This window comes from Chiloscyllium plagiosum, unplaced genomic scaffold (genome assembly GCF_037043375.1).
Source record: "Chiloscyllium plagiosum isolate Xiang-an unplaced genomic scaffold, Cpla_swu_hap1 HiC_scaffold_16, whole genome shotgun sequence".
Taxonomy (NCBI): Eukaryota; Metazoa; Chordata; class Chondrichthyes; order Orectolobiformes; family Hemiscylliidae; genus Chiloscyllium; species Chiloscyllium plagiosum.
This window is the reverse complement of record NW_028270154.1, coordinates 7483215-7504351: the sequence shown is the minus strand read 5'-3', so window position 1 is coordinate 7504351 and position 21137 is coordinate 7483215. Positions and strand designations below refer to the sequence as shown.

General features: G+C 39.0%; 1 protein-coding gene across 6 annotated transcripts in view; it reads left to right on the top strand.

Annotated features, from left to right (window-relative positions):
- The window catches only part of LOC122556422 (protocadherin-10-like), a 175842-nt gene extending 155268 nt beyond the window's left edge, over nucleotides 1-20574 (top strand). For all 6 annotated transcript variants that reach the window (XM_043703053.2, XM_043703059.2, XM_043703055.2 and 3 more), the window contains exon 2: nucleotides 19466-20574. In XM_043703053.2, the coding sequence (XP_043558988.2) occupies nucleotides 19466-19615 (150 nt within the window). In that variant the 3' untranslated portion in view covers nucleotides 19616-20574. The remainder of the gene's footprint in view (nucleotides 1-19465) is intronic.
- The last annotated feature ends 563 nt before the right edge of the window (nucleotides 20575-21137 follow it).

The window sequence follows — 21137 nt, the reverse complement described above, 5'->3', positions numbered from 1 at the left end:
AAACCATTTCAGTAAAATTGCACGTAAAATTAATGAAACTTATGTAAGGTTATTTAACCAAAGAGAATTACCAAATATTGAATGGTTGCAGAGCTAGTTTGATTGAAAATCTGAAATTGATGCACAGAGGTTGACACAATTGCTGAGCAGCAAATGTCACATCTTAAATAAAAGCAAAATATTGCTAATGCTAGAAATCCGGAAATAAATGCAAACTCTGTTAGAGTAACACACCCGGACTGACATAATCTGTGAACAAGGAAACATAGTTAATGGTTAACCACAGTATAACTCATATTTGTTCGCAGAAGAGTCAAACTGAATACGAACCATGAATGTTTTTTTTTCCTTCTGTCCAGAAGCTGCCAGACATCTTGAGGTTTTTTAGCACTTCTTATTTTTTTTTCAGTCATACACCTTACCATTTTATAAATCACCCGTGTCAATACTTCTTTTCTCCCATTTGTTTTGCATTTTCTCGAGGGTTAAGCAAAGTAGAGTGCTGGTTTGCAATTGCCATCTTCACGGTGGCGCTGGCCAAAAAGACCACACCGTTTTGATTGCAACCTGCTTTCGAACAGATTCAAGGAGTTACAATTGACAAAGGTCAACCTGTTTGGTTATCGTGTGACAATACTTTATTTGACTGACACGGAGCTCAATCCCACAATTCATAATGCAGACAGAGATATACTATTGTTGTGCCACAAGAGCTTCTGGTAAACTTGTTAATACCTTAAACTTATATACTTCTGATACTTCAGGATTCAGAGTGTGTATCAGTCCTGGGAAGTTCAAGAAACGATCTAAACACGATTACTCTTCCAAGGATACATGTAAGTGACAAGAGCTGCAAGCAACATAGGCCGGTTTTACAAAAAGCGGGAAAACAATATAGCGTTTGCAACCAAAGTTGCACAATGATAAATGCATTTATTTCTTTTAGCGTACAATAGAGGGACCATTGCTTTAAGAGGGCTTGCTGTTATAATTGGACAAGTCTCTCCGTATCGCTGTCCACCAATGAGGTGAAGAAAAGTGGCTGGAGATCCATTTCTCTGATCCCCGCCGTCCCAACCCCCACACCATCACCCTGGATCGCACACTGCGCAGGAGAGAAGAAGCGAAAAGAACTCCACAATCTCCGGTCTGAATTCATCTCTCGAAGTCGCTCTGCAATATTGAAAACTACTAGTCCAATTGCTCTTTTTGATTTTGTCAAAAAAATCTATTTCTACCGCAAACACAAAACAAAATCTTTCTTCTTCCGGAAAAGCAGTCAAATGAGGAAATATATTCCAAACACGAACATGTCATGCAATTATTGGGAAAATCTGGCAGCGAGATTGGCGTGCATTAATCCATAAATGATCTACATGTCAAGCTGCCATTTGTCACAGCGGCACATCCTTGTTTTAATACTCGCATATACCTTGAATTTAGTCTTCCAAAATATTCGATACTCAATTCCTGAAGAATTAGAGTTTCGTGCCATTGTTGGAAACAATGCTGATGACCTGGGCTTGGATGTGCGCCAACTTTCATTGCGCTAATTTCGCATTATATCCGCTTATCAAAAGTAATACCTGGACGTTAATTTAAGTACTGGGATCTTGTTCATAACAGAGAGAGTGGACAGGGAACAAATTTGTGAAGAAAGGCTCACCTGTCTGCTGATGATGAAAGCTGTAATGGAAAATCCCCTAAAGTTGTATGGCGTGGAAGCTGAGTTTCAAGACATAAATGACAATCCACCCGTCTTCCAGAAAGCGGCTTGTTTTGGCAGTATCCGAAAATGCGTTAGTGGGATCGCGTTTCCAACTTCACAGTGCACCTGATCCGGATGCTCTGACCAACGGCGTGCAAACCTACCGGCGAAGCGAAAATGAATGCTTAGCTTTATAACTAAAACCACATAAGAACCATTATGTCATCCCAGAGAGAGTAATTCAAAAAACCCTCGATCGACAACAACAGACTGCCCGTCATCAAACACTAACTGCGACTGACGGAGGAACGCTTGAAAAAATCGGAACAGCGCGAATTATAATTACATCGTCTGATGTGAACGATCATGCTCTGGTCTTCGAGCAGACAGTGTATGAGATAACTACCACAGAAAATGTAACTGAAAGTTCTCTCACAGCGGAAGTAAATGCCAACGATATTGATGAAGGTCTGAACCGCGAGATAATCTATTCTTTCAGAGTTAAAAATCACACAACACCAGGTTATAGTCCTACAGGTTTAATTGGAAGCACTTTAGCTTTCGGAGCGCTGTTCCTTCATCAGGTGGTTGTGGAGTATCTTGATCTGACAGATTGTGAAACATTTTCGGATAAACCCTCACAACGGAGAAATCAGGGTCAATAGCATTGTGGACTTTGAAGAGACAAAGGATTATACCTTTTCAGCACAGGCTACGACAGACTTCCACACGCTATGCCAGCGTATTGTACTGTCCTAATAAAGGTTATGGATCTTAACGACAACGTTCCAGAAATAACAATTATTTCTGATTCCAGTCCAATCTCAGAGTAGGTAGCACTTTTAAAGGTAACACATCGGGATTCTAAAGGAGGGAGGGTGTTTACTGCTCTACCTCGAGAAATAGTCCCTTTAAACTTAATAAACCGCTCAATAATTACTACACTGTGGTACTTTCTAGTCTCTTAGATCGCGAAACGGTATCTGAGTACATCACAATCACCTGCAGTGATAGAGGTACCCTCCGGTAACAAATCATAAAGTTATCAGTATTCAAGTCTCAGATATAAATGATAACCCACCCCATTTTAATAAGGCTTCGGTTACTGTTAATGTAACTGAGAATAACCGGATCCTTGCGTCTATAGGTTCCGTGTTAAGATTTGAACCAGACGTTAGTGAGAATGCCAATCTGTCATTTTCCACTTTGGATGTCCTGGTAGACCGCTTGCCTGCGCCTGCTTTCGCCTCAATCAATTCGGCCTCCGGTGCGATCTTTGCTCACCGTTCATTTGATTACGAAAACTTGAAACGTTTGCAGCTTTCCATGCAAGTAAAGGATGCAGGAACCGCTCCGCACAGAATGATAATGTTTCTGTGAACCTATCGTCTGTGGCAATTAGACGCTCTGAAGCAGAGCGCGGTTCCGGGTTACTTAGTTGCTAAAGTCACAGCCAGAGACGCCGACTCTAGACAGAATGCGCATCTTTTCTGTCAGTTATTACAGACATCAGAAGGAAATCTGTTTACTATCTCCACTGATACAGGAGAAATCTGTACTATCGGCGTTTTGGTTTTAAGGATTTGACCAAGCAGAAACTCGTAATTGCCGTCAGCGACAATGGAAAATCACGTCTTTTCATCAAACGTCAGCATCAAGTTAACTGTGCTGGAAGATAATACAGAAAATACGTCTACTATTGGTCTGTTGTCGAATTCAAAACCTTGGATGTCCAATTTAAGACGCTGTTTGATTATATATTTTGCTGCCATTTCCTAGATTTTTCTGATGACTATCATAACCCTTGCAATGAAGATTCACAAAGGCAGAGATTCAATGAATGACTGCAGGTGTTCTTGGTCCATGTTAATGCAGAAAGACCCGCGACATGAAATTCATAAACAGGGTGAGAATATTCATCCTGCACCGAATATTGCAAGGGTTCATGAAAGCGATACACTCCCTCAAATTGTTCTTTGCGAATTAGGTACAGATCAGGCTATGAATGACACTATGTTTCTACAATTGCATTGTCCTGATTCACCGATAATTAGCATCAAGACTGGGCAGTGTATGTCACAAGGAAGTGGAAAAATATTGAATTCTGAAATGAAGGGAAGTGTGGAGTCCACCGAGGTGAGCCATACTTACAAACGTTTCAGAATACATTATGGCATTCAAACTAATAATTAATTTAAGCATATCAGTATTGACAATGACTTCGAAAAACACGAAATTGTTTTGTTAAGATAAGCCTTGACAGTAATAGAATGCCTTTCTTGAAATTTCTTGAACTGAACCCATTTCCAACATTCCATCGGGCAGCGCAAATTAGACCATATCAAGACATTTATAGCTTTGTTTCTTTAAAGCGCTTCTGGTTATTTTGTCTGTCTTTTTCTAATCATGTATGCTGCCAAACTGTGGAGCATATAAGGATTGTGTTGCTTTCAGATTTTCAATACTGACTGCATATTGTTCTTCTACATAAATACACTATTGAAGCAAACAGTGTAAACATATTTCCAATTGGGGAAAAAATTATGCATCATGTAACAAAAACAGAATTTGCTGTAAAACTACAAAAAGTCTGGCAGCATCTGGTGGACGGAAATCAAAGTTAACATTTCCAGTCTGCTGACCCTTCTTCAGAATTTCAACATCTGTCAAAGAATTTCAGAGTATTTCCTGATCATTATTGTGTAAGTTTGAGGGCAAACTAGGAAAAAATGGGCAACATGTTGTCTAAATTGAAATGAACTTCAGAGTGCTTCAGTGCAGAAAGACCTGATTGTCTTGGTCCAATCATTTGAGCAAATTAGTGAGCAAGGGCTGAAGGAAATAAGGAAGGCCAATGGAATTTTGGCATTTATTTCTAAAGGACTAGAGTATAAAAGGCGGGAAGAGTTGATCCAACAGTATGATGGCTTAGTGAGAACAAACCTGGAGTATTACGTGCAAATTTGGCCCCTTTACTTGAGTAGAGATGTAGTTGCATTGGATAGAGTTCAGAGGACATTCAGTCGATTGGTTGTCTTTTGAAGGGAGATGTAGCAGTTTAGGACTATACTCTCTGGGATTTAGACGAGTGCAGTCCTCTTCAGTCTACCTCTCAATCCATTTCTCAGTTTTGTAAAATTTATTTTCCCGATATTTAAAACTTCTCCTTCTGATTTATTTCTTTCCGTTTCCATATAATACTAAATCTGAGTTGTGGTCACTGTCCCAGTTATGGTCGCCCACTGTCACTTCATCCGATTGCTCATCTTCATTTCCTAGAACTAAAACTAGAAGCTGGTGGGCTTCTCAAATATATTTTATTAAAACATCCTGGGCACAGTATATGGATTTTCCAACATCAGTGTCTCCTATATTGCTTGAAACCCAGTTGATATTGGAATAGTTACTGTCCTAGTATTATTGTCCTCTTGTTCCTACTGGCGGAAACCTGTGTGCATGTGTTCTTCTATTGTTCTCTCTCTATTTAAGCATGTGTAATATATTCCTAGTTGTGTGATTGCCCCTTGCCCGTTTAGTATATCATCCCTTCTCACAAATGTAATTGGTTCTATAACCAATACTGCTACTCACATCTTTTTGTCACCCACTTTATCCTACAGCAAAACTCTATATCCAGCGATATTGAACTATCAATTTTCTCTACACTTTAATCAGGTTTCCGTTCTGGGGTTACATCGTACTGCCATATGTTTATCTGTGCCCTTAATTCGTCTGCGTTGTTTGCAGTACTCCTTTCATTGAAGTATAAACAGCTCAACTCCGTCAATTTTCTTTTCTTTGTATTTTTCACTTCTTTTGCTTTTCCAAGTCACTAATTACATCACGAACTAATGTGGTACCTCCCATTTCCTGATATGAATCTGAACTAACGAAGCCTACAAGTTGCTTCGCATTCCCTTGCCGTACTAGGTTAAAACCTCACCAAAGGAACGAGCAAACAAAACCCACAAGAATATTTATCCCAGCTCTGACCAGGTGCAATCCTTCAGGCTTGTACAGGTTCCACCTTCTCCTGATTGCATTAAATAGTGGAGCAGGCTCGTGGGGCGACATTGCCTGCTCTTGATCCCAGTTCTTCGATATGTTTTCATGCATCTGCTGCTATTGTCTTTCTGGGATGTAAAGCTCGCAAGTTTGGAAGTTGCTATCAAAAGAGTCTTGATGAATTGCTGAAATACATACTTTTGACGAAATGTACATTGCAGTAGTGGAATTAATAAATGTTAAATACGATACTAATCCAGTAGGCTGTTTATCCTGTATGGTGACGAGTTTCTTAACTGTTGCTGCAGCTACATAAATCCAAGCAACTTGAAAATATTTCATCACAATTTGACATGGCTGTCAAAGACATTGGGTAATCAGGAAGTAAGTTACTTGTTAGAGACGTCCAATCCTCTGACCTATTCCTGTAGCTATCATATATAAATGATTCGTATAGTTTAGCCTATAGTGATAATTTTGCAATTGTAATGCCAACGAAAGTAAATGTGAGATGCTAGGTTTATCCCCAATGGGAGATTGTGCTAGGAAACAAAATGATATTATTCCTGGACAAGTCCCAACCTAGATAGAATAATGGTTTGCTAGATGATATCATGTTCAGTCCTTTCATATTAACAATGTGGTGTCTCACTGAAAAACAAGCATGTAAGTTTGCCTTGAACATTAAAAACAAAGATTATTAAGCAAATTAAATGCAGATAAAATAGAATAAACCCAGCTTTTCATAACTAACACAAAATCAGCTACTTCTCTGGTAAATCTGAAAACCGCATCCTCTTTCTCATTCATATATCCAAGTTTAAACATTCTCCGCCTCAAATAATATTTTCAGGGTTTTATCCAAATGCCTGTGGCCTCGAACCAGTACTAAATTTCTTGGTCTAAGCTAATCAGTATTTTCATATCTTTTTCTTTCTCGGAAGCATTGCTTTGCATATCTGTCTTCAGCCAAGATCAGCACAACTGATCCAAAGTGAAACAAAGACCTTTTCAGCTTTGTGTGTTGCCCATAACCTTAAAAAGTAACTAGAAAGTTTCACCAGAAGGCTTAGGCAGGATGGTGTGTACCTTGCACGCTCTGAATCTCTCCTGTCTCAGCAGAAACTCATTAATTCTGGGAAGCATAGCTCTCAAAAATATTGTAAACAAGTCACTATGGTTCTAAAAATAATGATAAGACAATCATTAACACCGTTAGATACACAGGAAAATCCACTAGTCATTAATTCAAAATTCAAAAATCCAAACATAGAAATTAATAATAATAAAACCACGTGTATTAAATCAAAATTGTCATTTATTTACATTTGTATGGGTACACGTTATCGCATACTCATGAGACAATGAGCGTCGTCACTTCCAAATTTGAGATGTTGGGGTAATTGGTGGTGAATCAGTTTAAAATACTTAGGTCTAGAACAGTACCAAAGGAACTCCTACTTGGATGTCCTTGGGCCAAGATGAGTAAACTCGAAAAGTTAGACTACTTTACTCAGCATTAATTTTGATTCTAATCGATGGAATGTTTACCCCCAAATCCTATTGATTTGCGTTTTGCCAGGGTTCTGTGATGCCAGTTTTGACAAATTCTGCCATGATGTCAATGACATTCACTTGCACGTCACCTTTAGAATTATGAATATGTTTGGACCAACCTGTAGTGCATTGAAGAGCTAAGTGTCTCTCCTGGAACCAAGCTGTGTGTCAGTAAGCAACTGATAACGGAATAAGTGTTGCTCAATCGCATATTAGAGCCTTCTTCAATCGTTTTACTAATTATTAAGAGTAAGGTGAGGGGGTAGTAACTGTTGTGTTTTGAAATGTCGCTCATGAATGGACAAAACAAAATGGGCAATTTTCTAAATGCCCAAGTTGTAACTGTGATGGACAAACTTAGCTCATACTACAAAAGCTGTAACTTTATCAGGAACCACAGATTGGCAGTGTACCATGCTTTCAGTTATTTCTTGTTACAGTGTAGTGTATCAAATAGCTGAAGACTGACATCTGTGATAATGAGTACACAAGAAGGACGTTGTGACTGATGGCCCATCTAGATGGTTCCAGAATAGTCAAGATTGTCTTTTTCACTAGTTTCTCCAATAACTGAGCATTTGTTATATTTTAAAAGCCTCCTTCACTTGTTAAGTGTTTAACATTTCACCATCACTGTAAACGGGATGTGGCAGAACTGCAAGACAATGATTTGATTGATTCTTTATGGAAGCACTTAGTTCTATTGACTATATGCTGCATATTCTTCATTCGCAAATATCCCTGGGTTATAGTTCCACAAGATTGATACTTTAGATTTAACGACGTTTCTGGCATGCTTTCTTTCCTGTGCTGTTCACTATATTGAGAATATGCCAAATCACGAGATTAAAAATTGTGGTTGAATAAACATTTGCTGCAACTAACAGTCCACACCACCTAATGGATGTCCAGTTTTGAATCGATAAAATTGTTGCATATATTCACTTAACACCCATATTGGGAAGGAGTTTGCCTGCACAAGATATGTCAATGCTGTGGTGCACAGATGCATCTTCAACAAGAAAATTAGTGAAGAAGAGGTCAAGTGCGTCTTTCCCTTCTGTTTGTTTCATTAAAAACTCCCCCAGATGTAGTCCTGTCATTATCTCATTCTGCACTTGATAAGATAGGTTAGTCATGATGTAACCAACCTTCACTCTTCTGAAGGTCTCTGAAGTCTTCCACCGAGTACATTTTGACACTGACACCGTTCTGTTTCATCCAATTTGTGTTCTGTTTGTTTCAAGTTCTCATTTGTCTGCAGAAGGTAGTCGATAGTAATCAGAAAGAGATTCCATTGCTGATATTTAAATAGAATCCGTGACACCACCTGGCATCCAGAGTCAATGTTCCACATTCCCAGTGTTGTGTGCAGTGTGCTGCCAACTTTGACAAGACTGCCCTTCGTGTGGGACAATTCATTGCAGAAAACAATTCAGGAGACCAACAGTATACTGACCTTCATTGAAAGTGGATGTGAAGTCGGGATATCTTCAACCTAAGGAATTACATATTTAAAATAATGGGAATGCAGTGTGGATTCATTAGACGGATTCCAGGTATGGCAGGATTATCCTATGAAGCAGACTAATCTGACTTAGCCTGTACTCTTAGAAGAATGAGAGGTGATCTGATTAAAACGTGAGACATTCAAACAAAGCTGCACAAACGAGGTGCGGCAAGAATGTTTTCCCTGGCTGGGGGGTCTAAATTAAGACTGAGATGAGGAAAATATAACTCACTGAAAGCCTGTGGATTGCTCTAATCCAGAAGGTGGAGGAAGGTGCAGGAAACTAGAGCACCCAGAGGAAACCCACGCAGACACAGGGCGAATATGCAAACCTCATACAAACAGTCACCCAAGGGTGTAATTGAACGAGGGTCCATTATCACAAAGCTGGTCTTTTTTTTTACTAAAAGCTGTTCCTTGGATGAAGGATACTGTGTTCTTGATTTTTTTTTTTTCAGAGGGCTAATAAACTAGGCTGGGCTCCAGGTCAGTCTGGTTTGCAACAGAGATGGAATGGACTTTGAGAGGCATTTTGTTTATAAGTAAAAGGATGAGACTTCAGGCCAAAGTGGTAATGTTTTAGAAATGACCTGTATAATGAAAAGGGAGTGGTCAGCTCTAGCTGAGCAGTTTAGTTCAGTCTTGAACTGGTGAGGAGTGCAACAGTGGGCTGTGTGGAAACTCTCTCTCTCTTTCTGCCCTTCAACTTCAACCTGTAAGCATGTATTCCATTTATACTGGTTTTTAAAGGGAGCTTGCTTATTGGAACTGTTGTGTATTTTCCGAACAGCATAATTAAGTCTAGTTTGGACAGACTGAGTTCTTTCAGAGTTCTTTATTCTGTTTTTTTTTGTGATTCATTGTGTAATGTGAATAGATTTGTGTCTGTTTTAAAATCTAGTAGCCAACTGAGCTAGCTTACACTGAGTAAGTTTCACTGTCCACTTACTGAAACAAATTGCAAAGTTATGGCCTGAGTTGCCTCTTAAGAATGTTTTGAGTGGTTTGGCCTGGTCCATAACAAACTGGGGATTCTTTGCAGGATTTTAAACAGTAAGTGGTCCGTGCTAGTGTCTTTATTTCAGGTGTTTGTTTCGTTGGGTAGACAAAGCTTCGGATAAGAATGGCTCTTTCAGTCGCCAGAAGTTTTCTGGATGTGGATGCGATGATTTTGGAAGTTTTGCAAAACGTGAATAAGACCACGTTGCACTAATGAGCAGAAAATCTGGAATTGGAACTGCCTGCTTTTGTGAGGAAATGAGAGAAAATTGAAGCAATAGCTCAGCATTTAAACTTACTGGAGAAACATCAGAATCGATAGAGATGGCAAGAATTCAATTGCAAATGAAACAGCTTGAATTAGAGGCAAGAGATGAGGAAAGGAGCAGAAATGAAACAGTTTGAGTTACGATTAAAAGCAGAAGAGATGGAATAAGAGAGAGCAAAGAAAGAAAAAGAGAGAGCTTTTGAACTCCAAAAACTGATCCTTCAAAAGGAAAATCAACTTAAAAGGCTGGAGATAAAGACTGAGGGTAGGCTTAGTGAGGAAAAGAGTGAAGATGAGCAAGCCCCTCGTAGTCAAAAACCTAGTGAGAAACTGTTTAAGTATGTTCAAGTGTTGCCTAAATTTGCTGAAAAGGATGTCAAAGCGTTTTTCATCTCATTTCAAAATATGGCTAAACAAATGCAGTGTTGTTGATCTAAACGTAACTTGTAGTAGGGCTGGTAACGTGCTCGCACCACTATCAGAGGAGGTATCTAGATGTATGAGAAGGTGAAAAAAAAACAGTTTAAGTGCATATCAGCTGTTACCAGAAGACTATAAAGATCGTTTCAGGGATCTAAAGAAGGACCCTGGACAAACCTGATCAATTTGAAAGGATCAAATATAGTAATTTTGATAGACGGATAATAGCTTTTAAAATTGAGCAAACCTATGACACTCTTACAGAGGTAATTATTTTAGAGGAATTGAAAAAATCACTGCCTGAAGTAATACAAACTCATGTGGAAGAGCAGAGAGTTAAAACAGCAAGGCTAGCAGCTGAAGTGACTGATGATTATGTGCTGGTCCATAAAACTTGGCTTGGCTCCCAGAATCGATTTCAGTCCATGAGGGATAGACACTGGGGCAAAGAGAAATCCTCACATGGAAAGGGAAAGGTAGATGCCAGTTAAGATCACAAGGATAATTTGCCACAGGGTTAAAAAGAAACCCTTGATGGGGAAAAAGAAGATAAAAAGCTCTTGTGTTTTCATTGTAATAAAGTGGGCCAGATGAAATCACAATGCTGGTGAGCGAGGGGAAAGCCAGATATATGAAAACCAGACAAGCCTGAAAGTTTCGTTGAACTAGTAACAAAAAGCACAAGGGAAGTTAGACAACTGCTTCAGATTTTACAAGATGATCAGAGATTCGTTAAGGAGGAAGTGCCAGATCTGTTTAAAAAATATACATGCAAGGGTAAAATTTATTCACATATGCCAGGAGTAATGGTTAATGAGATTGCAGTATTAAGGGACAGAGGCTCCTCTCAGTACGTAATGTTAAAGGATGAGAAGATATGCTGTCCTGAGGGACTATTGCCAGAAAAGGTACTTGTAACAGGAATTCATGGTGAGACAAAAAGTGCTCAGTTATATAAGGTGAGACTAAAGAGTCCAGAGAGGAGTGGAGAGTTTGTGGTGGGTGTACTGGATAAACTCTCAGCTTCAGGAATACAATGTCCTTGGAAATCATATAGCTGATTCACCAGTAGGCGTGCTGCCTACTCTAATTGAAAATCCAGTGGAGACATAGGCAACTTAAGACCTGAAGGATGTTTATCCAAGAATTTTCCCTGATTGTGTGATAACAAGATCACAGAGGCACAATTTGAAGAAAAAGAGATCAAAAGGCACAGATAAGGAAGTCGACATAGTGTTATGCGAGACATGTTTTGATCAGATAAGTGGAACAGAGAAGGAGCAAATAGGTAAACATGCGAGAATCATTAGCTTTGCTAAGCTGATTGAATTTCAGCAGAAAGATGAGGAGTTAAAGCACCTTATATCAAAAGGCATTTATTGAGAAAGAAAGTGAATGCTTCCCTGCGTATTATTACTTAACTAATTATGTCTTAATAAGCAGTTACAGTGACTGGAGCTCACCTATAGTCATGGTACTATCACAAAGTCAATGCTGTTACAAAAACTGATGCATATCCAATTCCACGGTTGGAGGACTGTGTTGCAAAGGTGGGACAAACAACTTACACTTCTAAGTTGGATTTCCTCAGAGGCTACTGGCAAGTACCTCAGTCAGAACGAGCAAAGGCAATTTCAGCTTTGATAATACCAAATGGACTATATCAGTTCAAAGTCATGTTGTTTGGTATGAAAAAAGCTTCAGCAACATTTCAGAAACTGACTAATAAGTTCATTGCCGGATTACCTAACTGTGTGGTGTGCATTAATGACCTGGTGATTTTTAGTCACTCATGGAAGGAACATTTACAGCATTTACCGGACTTGTTCAATTGACTTTGGAAGGCAGCCTTGGTGGTAAACCTAGCTAAACGTGAATTTACCAAAACCAAAGTCACCTTCCCAGTCTATTTCCACATATCTCCCCATGTGATAGCAATAGCTCTTGCAGGTCATTTTGATACTCTTATGGAATGTAATTCAATAATTTATCCCAATTTTTGACAACTTCCTCATTGTCCAATTTGATTTGAAGAATGTCCAATTCAGAATCCTCTGAATTCAGTTCTTCTTTCTGTGCTGTAATCTTGAACACCTTCTCCCCTTGCTTTCCTTCCCTATCAAAATACCTTTTGAGCATATTCGTATGATCCACTCTGTGAGATTTCTTCCCGTCTGGAGTCCTCACTTTCCTCTTGATTTGATCAGGTGAATCTCACCTGGCTTTAAGAGGCTCACCTGTTGCTGGAAGTAGCACAAATACCTTATCCCCAGTTTCAAAATTGTGAATTAATGATTTCTTATCCACTTCCTCTTTCATTGTATGCTGTGATACTTTTAAGTGATATCTAGTCAACTCTCAAAATCGATTCAGTCGTTCTCTCAAATGTGATACATAGTCCAAATGGGTGGTCTCTGAAGTTTGACTTATTAATTTCTCCTTAATCAATTTTAACGGTCCTGTTACTTCATGACCAGAAATTAATTCGAATGGTCTGAATTTGGTCGATTCATTTAGCACATCTCTGATTTCAAAAAGTACAAATGGAACTCCTTCATCCCAATCATCTTGATAATCTAGACCATAAGCCCTCAACATGGTCATCAGAGTTTGAGGTCCTCTCTCTCACACTCCCTGCGATTCTGGATGGTATGCAGTAGATTTGAATTGCTTTATTCCCAAGTTAACCATAACCTCCTTGAATAGCTTGGAAGTGAAGTTGATCCTTGATCTGACTAGATCTCTACTCGTAGTCCGTATTGAGTAAAAAAATCAATAATTATTCTGCAACCCTTTTTGCTGGATGTTGTCTAATGGGATTGCCTCTGGAAATTGAATCGACACATCCATTATTGCTAATAAATACCCACTTTTTGTTTGAAGTAGTGGACATTTGCAATCAATAAAGACTCTTGAGAAAGGTTCCTGAAATGCTGAAATAGGTATTAAAAGTGCAAGTTTTATTACTGCGTGTGGTTTTCCAATTAGCTAACATGTATGACACGTCTGGCGAAATTCAACTACACCTTTGTGTAGTCCAAATCAGCAAAAATGTCTTTGTATTTTAGCCTGTGTTTTCCTCACCCCAAATGACTGTCAAGTGGTAGCCCATGTGCCACTAGCAGCACCTCCTTTCTCTACCCTACTGGCACAAGTTGATGAATCTTTGCACAATTTTCATCTGCATGAATGTGTCATTGTCTCCATTTTCTTATTAAGACATCATTTGTTAAGGAGCAACACAGGAATATATTCACTTTCTTTCTCAGTAAATGCCTTTTGATAAAACTGTTTTAAAACCTCATATTTCTGCTGTAATTCAATCAGCTCAGCAGAGCTAACAATACTGGCATGTTTATCTATTTGCTCCTTCTTTGTTCTGCTTATCCATTTATCTGATCAAAGAGTGTTTCGGATAACACTACATCTGCTTCCTTATTTGTGCATTTTGATCCCACCTGCTTCAACTTATGCCTCTGTGACCTTGTGATCACACAAACAGGGAAAATTCCTGGATAAACATTTTTCAGGTCTTAAGTTGCCTGCGTCTCCACAGGTTTTTCAACTAGAGGAGGCAGCACACCTACCAGAAGGATTTAAAGAGAGAGTTAAGAAGAGCAAAGAGAGGACTTCAGCATTTTTTTGCAGGTAGAATAAAGGGGAATCCTAAACCTTTCTATCGGTATGTGAGGAATAAAAGGATGGCTAGGATAGGAATAGGGCCAAGGTTAGAGTGATGCTGGAAAAGCACAGCAGGTCAGGCAACATTAGAGGAGGAGGAAAAAAATCGATGTTTCAGGCAAAGGCCCTTCATCAGGAAACGTAGGAATAGGGTCAGTCAAAGACAGAAGTGGGAAGTTGTGTGTAGACCCTGTGGAGATCAGAGAGGTGCTAAATAAATATTTCCCATCAGTTTTCACTCGGGAAAAGGAGAATATTGTAGAAGAGAAGAATGAGATGCGAGATAATGGACTAGAAAGGATCAAGGTTCATAAGGAAGAGATATTATCAATTCTAGAAGGTCTGAAAGTAGTTAGGTTCACTGGGCTGGATGGGCTTTATCGCAGGATTCTCTGGAAAGCTAGGGAGGAGCTATTGGATCTTTTGGTTTTGATCTTTGAGTCGTCATTGTCTATGGGTTTAGTACTGCAAATATTGTGTCCTGGTTCAAAAAGGGCAGTAGAGATGACTCCGGTAATTATAGACTAGTGAGCCTTACGCCTGTTGTAGGAAAAGTTTTGTAAAGGATTATAAGATATAGCATTCATAACCATCCAGCAAGCAACAATTTGATTTCAGATAGTCAACATGGTTTCGTCAAGGGCAGGTAATGTCTCACAAACCTAATTGAGTTTTTTGAGAAGGTGATGAAACATTTTGATGAGGGTAGGACAATTGACGTGGTGTTCATGGACTTCAATAAAACCTTTAATAAGGTTCCACAAGGTAGGTTTTTGGAGAAAATGCAAAGGTATGAGATCGAGGGTGCTATCGCAGTTTGGATTAGAAACTGATTTTCTGTAAGAAGGCAGTGAGTGGTGGCTGATGGGAAATTTTCAGCCTGGTGTCTGGTTACTAGTGGTGTGCCACAAGGATCTGTTTTGTGACCACTATTGTTTGCCATTTTTATAAATGACTCAGACGCAGGCATACGTGGTTGGATTAGTAAGTTTGCAGATGACACTAAAGTCAGTGGAGTAGTGGACAGTGTGGAAGAATGTTGGAGGTTGCAGGGTGACTTGAATAAATTGCGCAATTGGGCTGAGAGGTGGCAAATGGAGTTCAATGCAGATAAATGTGAGGTGATACACTTTGGGAAGAATAACATGAAGGCAGAATACTAGGTCAATCGAAAGATTCCTGGTAGTGTGGATGTGCAGAGGGATCTTGGTATCTATGTACACCGATCCCTGCAAATTGCTACCCAAGTTGATAGTGCTGTTAAGAAGGCATGCAGAGTGTTCGGTTTTATTGGCAGAGGGATTGAGTTCTGGAGCCGTAATATTAGTGCGACCACACTTGTAATATTGCGCACAGTACTGGTCACCCCATTACTGGAAGGTTGTGGAAGCATTGGAAAAGGTGCAAAGGAGATTTACCAGGATGTTGCCCGGTCTGGGAGGGAAGGTCTTATGAGGAAAGTCTGAGAGACTTGGGTCTATTCTCATTGGAAAGAAGCGGGCTAAGAGCGGATTTGATGGAGACATGCAAGATGATCAGAGGATTAGATATGGTAGACAGTGGAGGTCTTTTTCTTGGGATGATGACGTCAGCTTGTATGAGGGGGCGTAGCTACAAGTTGAGGCGTGTCAGATTTAAGACAGATGTCAGAGGCAGGTTCTTCACTCAGAGAGTGGTAAGGGCAGGGTATGCCCTGGCTGCTAATGTAGTTAACGCAGCCACATTAGAGAGACTTAAACAATCTTTAGATAAGCACGTGGATGAAGATGGGATAGTGTGGGGGTTGTCATCAGATTAATTCACAGGTCAGCGCAACATCAAAGGATGAAGGGCCTGTTCTGTGTTGTATTGTTTTATGTTCTATGTCCTACCACTGAATCAGCTCTATCATTTGCAAGGACAAATTGTATTCCTGGAGCTGTACAGTACTCCAACCACAAATTCTCCACTCTTCCCTCAACTCTTCAGCCTCACTTTACATAACTAAGCACATTTTGTCTCACCATAAATTCCTGTTACCAGTAACTTCTCTGTCAATAATCTCTCAGGAGTGCATACCTCCTCATCCTTCAGCATTACAGTTTTAGAGAATCCCGTGTCCCTTAATATTGTTACCTCCTTATCTACTACTCCTGGCCTAGGTGAATAATCTTTACTGTTGCATGTATATTTTCTAAGCAGATCTGGCACTTCCTCCTTATTCAACCTCGGATCATCTTGTACAATCTGAGGTATTTGTCTAACTTCCCTTGTGCTTTTTGTTACTGTCCAACAAAACTTCGACATTTTACTGGTTTTCCTATACCTGGCTTTCTCCTAGCCCACCAGCACTGATTTCATGTGGCCCACATTATTACAATGAACACACCGGAGCTTTTTAACTTCTTTTTCCCAATCAAGTTTTTTTTAACCTATGGTAAGTTATAATTAAGATGTTCACTGACATCTACCAATCCCTTTCCATGTAAGGATTTCTCTTTTCCCCAGTCGTCATGGACTGAAATTGATTCTAGAAGCCAAACCGAGTTTTATGGACCAGCTCATAATCATCAGCTACTTCAGCTGTTAACCTTACTGTTTTACCTCTCTGCTCTTCCACATCAGTTTACATCACTTCAGGCAGTGAATTTTTGACTTCCTCCAAAATAATTGCCTCTCTAAGAATATCATAGGTTTGATCGATTTTTAAAGCTCGTATCCATCTATCGAAATTACTCTGTTTGATCCTTTCAAACTCAATATGGGTTTGACCAGGTACCCTCCTTAGATTGCTGATTCGTTGTTTATAGACTTCTGGTAAAGGCTTATATGCACTTAAAATGGCTTTTTCATCTCTTCATATTCCCCAGATACCTCCTCTGATAGTGATGTGAATACTTCACTATCCCTACCTATTTCATTTGGATCAACAAAATCCACATTACCACTGGCCACTGCATTTGTTTAGACACTTTTTCAAATGTGAAGGAAAAAGGCTTCCACAACCTTTTCATCAAATTGTGATAATGCTTGAACCTACTTAAACAGTTTCTCCCTAGGCTTCTGGCTATTAGGGTCTTGCTCATCCTCACTCTCTTCCTCACTAAGCCTCTCTCGCTGTTTAAAATCCCACAAAGATACCCCAATCTGTCATAGACTGGGTCAGAACATTCTTAAGCAGACAGCCCCAGACCATAACTTTGCAATTTGTTTTGGTACGTGAACAGTGAAAATTCCCAGAGTAAGATAGCTAGGTTGATTGGTCCTAATCTTACTCTAGTCATTCTTTTATTCCTGATATACCTGTAGAAAGCCTTAGATTTTCCTTGATCCTACCTGCCAATAACGTCTCATGTCCTTTCCTGGCTCCTTTTAATTTCTCTTCACGTCTTTCCTGGCTAACCTGTAACTCTCAAACACCCTAACTAAGCCTTCATGTCTAATCTTAACATAAGTCTTCTTTTCCCTCTTGACAAGAGCTTCAACTTCTTTCGTAAACCATGGCTCAACTGCTCGACCAATACCTCCCTGCCTGATAAGTACCTACTTATCAAAGACACGTAGTCGCTGTTCCTTAATTAAGTTCCACATTTACATTGTGCCCATTCCCTGAAATTTCCTTCCCCATCCTATGCATTCCAAATCTTGCCTAATCACATCATATTTGCCTTTCCCCCAGCTATAATCCTCGTCCTGCAGTTTATACCTATCGCATTCCATCACTAAAGTAAACATATTGTGGTCACTATCACTAAAGTGCTCACCTACTTCCAAATCTAACATCTGGCAGGTTTCATGACCCAGCATCAAATCGAGTGTGGCCGCGTCCCTTGTTGGCTTATTTGCATACTGTATAAGGAAATCCTCCTGCACACATTGGACAAAAACTGACCCATCTAAAGTACTCGAACTGCAGTATTCCCCGTCTATATTTGGAAAGTTAAAGACCCCATGACAACTACCCAGTCATTCTCGCTCCTATTAAGAATCATCTTTGCTAACCTTTCCTCTACATCCCTGGATAATAGAGCATGATTTCCCTTTCATAAATCCGTGCCCACTGTTCGATTGTGTGACTGTTTTCTAAATGCTCTGCCATTAAATATTTCCTAATGAGCTGCAGCATGTTTAACTCGAATAATGTCAGCCTTCAACTGGTCCATAATTTCCTGTTTCTTGCTTTCTCTACCTCCTTTTTTAACCAGTCGGTTTATATTAGATATCCATGGACACTGTTCCAGGGTTTACAGAAGTTTGAAAAAATGACTAACGAAGCATCCAATATATCCCAAGCCATTTCGTCAGGGGGCTATGGGGTATAGATTTTCAGGCCCTGGGAATCTATTGGCATTTCTTCACATCAATTTCCCCAACGCCGTTTTCCTACTAATACTGAAGTCTTTTAACCCGTACCTCTAACGAGACCATATATTATCCGTCATTCTTGATACATAGAAACATAGAAGAGAGACGTAAGATTGGGCCACTCCATCCTTCAAGTCTGCTCTGCTATTCCTTATGATAATGGCTAATAATTGAGTTCAAAACCCTAATCTTACCAAAGCCCCATATCCATTGATTGCAGTAGACACAACAGTAATTTCTACCCAAGCTTTGTCAAGACAGAACTAAAGTTCATACTTAATTGTTCTGTCATCTCTTTCTTCGCAACCTCCCAAATTTCTGAATGCGAGTTATCTACATTTGTCTTCACTCATGCTTTTCTCTTTACACACCAGTAGAATTTTTTTATGTTCAGTTTGTATTTTCCCTGCAAGGTTAATCTCATACTCCACTCCCCCGTCATAATCCATCCCTTTATCCTTTTTTACTGAAATCTTTTCCATTAATGTATACAAATATCAAATATCATCGGTGCATTACTTATGCGAATTTAACATTGCAGTGTATAGATACAAATGTGCACGTTAAATAAATACATAGGACAAATTTGTATGCATGTAGGTGGGCATTGATAACTCTATATGGCCGTAGAAATGTTTTGAAAACCATAACAAAGGTGAGTCAAAATAGGTGGAGCATTAACATAGCTACTATTCCAATCAGAAAACTGTACGTGTGTCACAACTGAACCAGATTTCCAACAATAGGAAAAAAAACAAATAGACTACTTCAGTAGAGATACAAACGGTATGCTGCTAATAATTTAAATACATCTCATAATTAAATATGACTTCATGCGATGTTTTGCAAGTAAACTTTTTTCTCACACGACATGCGGAAATAATTTGTTGTTCACACAGTAATTCCTTGTTTTTACTTCCAAGTGTCCAGATGAAAAAAAATCTAAAACTTGCTTTCTCATTTGTGTTTTCAGGCATACAGCAGCAGACCGCGGGATTTGGAGCAATCCTCCATTGAAAGATGCTCTTCAGGACAATATGGGATGGGGTTATATACTTCGGATAAATGCGAAGTGGAACCTGATCCCAGAAGGCTCGTAGAAATACATTCTCGAGCCTTGTAGGTGCGCTGAATGGGTACATTGTGACTCGAATTAATGTTTTGTCAGTGTGATGAGAAAGTTGACAAAAATGTATTTGGTCTGCTTACTCTGGCTAACTTAATTGAAGAATATTACTCAAACTTGCATCACATTATGTTCCAAGATGAATAAGCTCTGTACAGTCAAATTGCATGCTTCCCGAATGAACGACGGCAGTGTACATCACAATAATGTTTGGCTATATATAGATATTAATAAAGAAAATGTCTCTTCACGTAGTTGTAGATGAGCGTACCCATTTCATAATGATCTGGAGTTTTGCACCGTAAGACTGTCACCTGTATATAGCACCTGGTATTCCTTGTTTACTGAAAAGACAATTTTAATTGAATATGTAACACACTTTCTGGAAGGACTACTGCTTTTTTTTAAGCTTGCTGATATACTATTCTGCATTTACCTTATTTGAACGGAATACCCCACCAACCCCACACCCCATTACCTCCCAACCATCAGCTCAATCTCTCCCAATTCTGATCATTCCCCCGTCATCTATTTCTGGACAATGCACTGAGTCGTCATTTTTTTCTAAATGCGATAGAATAAACATAATGGCCGAGTCGTGGATATATGAATAATAAGCAAAATATATATTCTATACACAACAGGGGATGGAGACGAATGTTGATATTTTTCAGAACCAATGTGCAGATGCTAGTGACGAGCAATTGTGGACCATTAAGAAGGCAAATTCATACTTTGAACGGCTTCAAAGACTTTATTTTTCTTACTTGTGCATTGAAACTTAATTTTTAATCTATCTACTCCATCTACTCCATTGAGTCCAGTTAACTTGCTACGTTACTTGATATCAGTGTCTATGCAGAAGCCTTCGACAGAGACACTTAGATTCGTCAATGTTTTAAAAGTGCATTTTGGTGTTAGTGAATCCAATTTACTTAATAAAGAAATAATTCTGATTCAGAGCATTCTGTCTTGCATCCTTTTTAGCTGCAATTCCATTTGCTGGCCGTTGGATATCAAGCAAAACTGGTTTTATTTTCTAATTCTAAATGTGTGTGAAAATGTGCTGCTCAGTTACATTGATACAATGCATTTAACTTTGAGGATTAAAATTCATTGATATTGTTTAAAAAAAACTAACATTGAAAACGTGAAATATCACGCACCATCCAATTATTTTTTGGTAAACTTCAATCAATCATCATGAATCAATTGTTGTTTGTCTATAACAAAATTATTTGCACTGTAATTTCGAATATGGGTATTCTACTTCCATCGAAGATGGAAACCCATTTCATTAAAGCATAATCGAATCTGTTGGTCAGCTATTTGAACTAGATTTAATATAAATAATAGACATTAAGCACTTTTTGGCATTTGGAATATTAAAAATGCCCATCAATCTTGAAATATCATTTTTTAAAAATATCTGAGGACTTTGTACTTGAGACATGAGTTCTGAAGACAATAACAAAGAAACTGATTAGGCACTTATACTAAATAGGTACAAACACAGCAG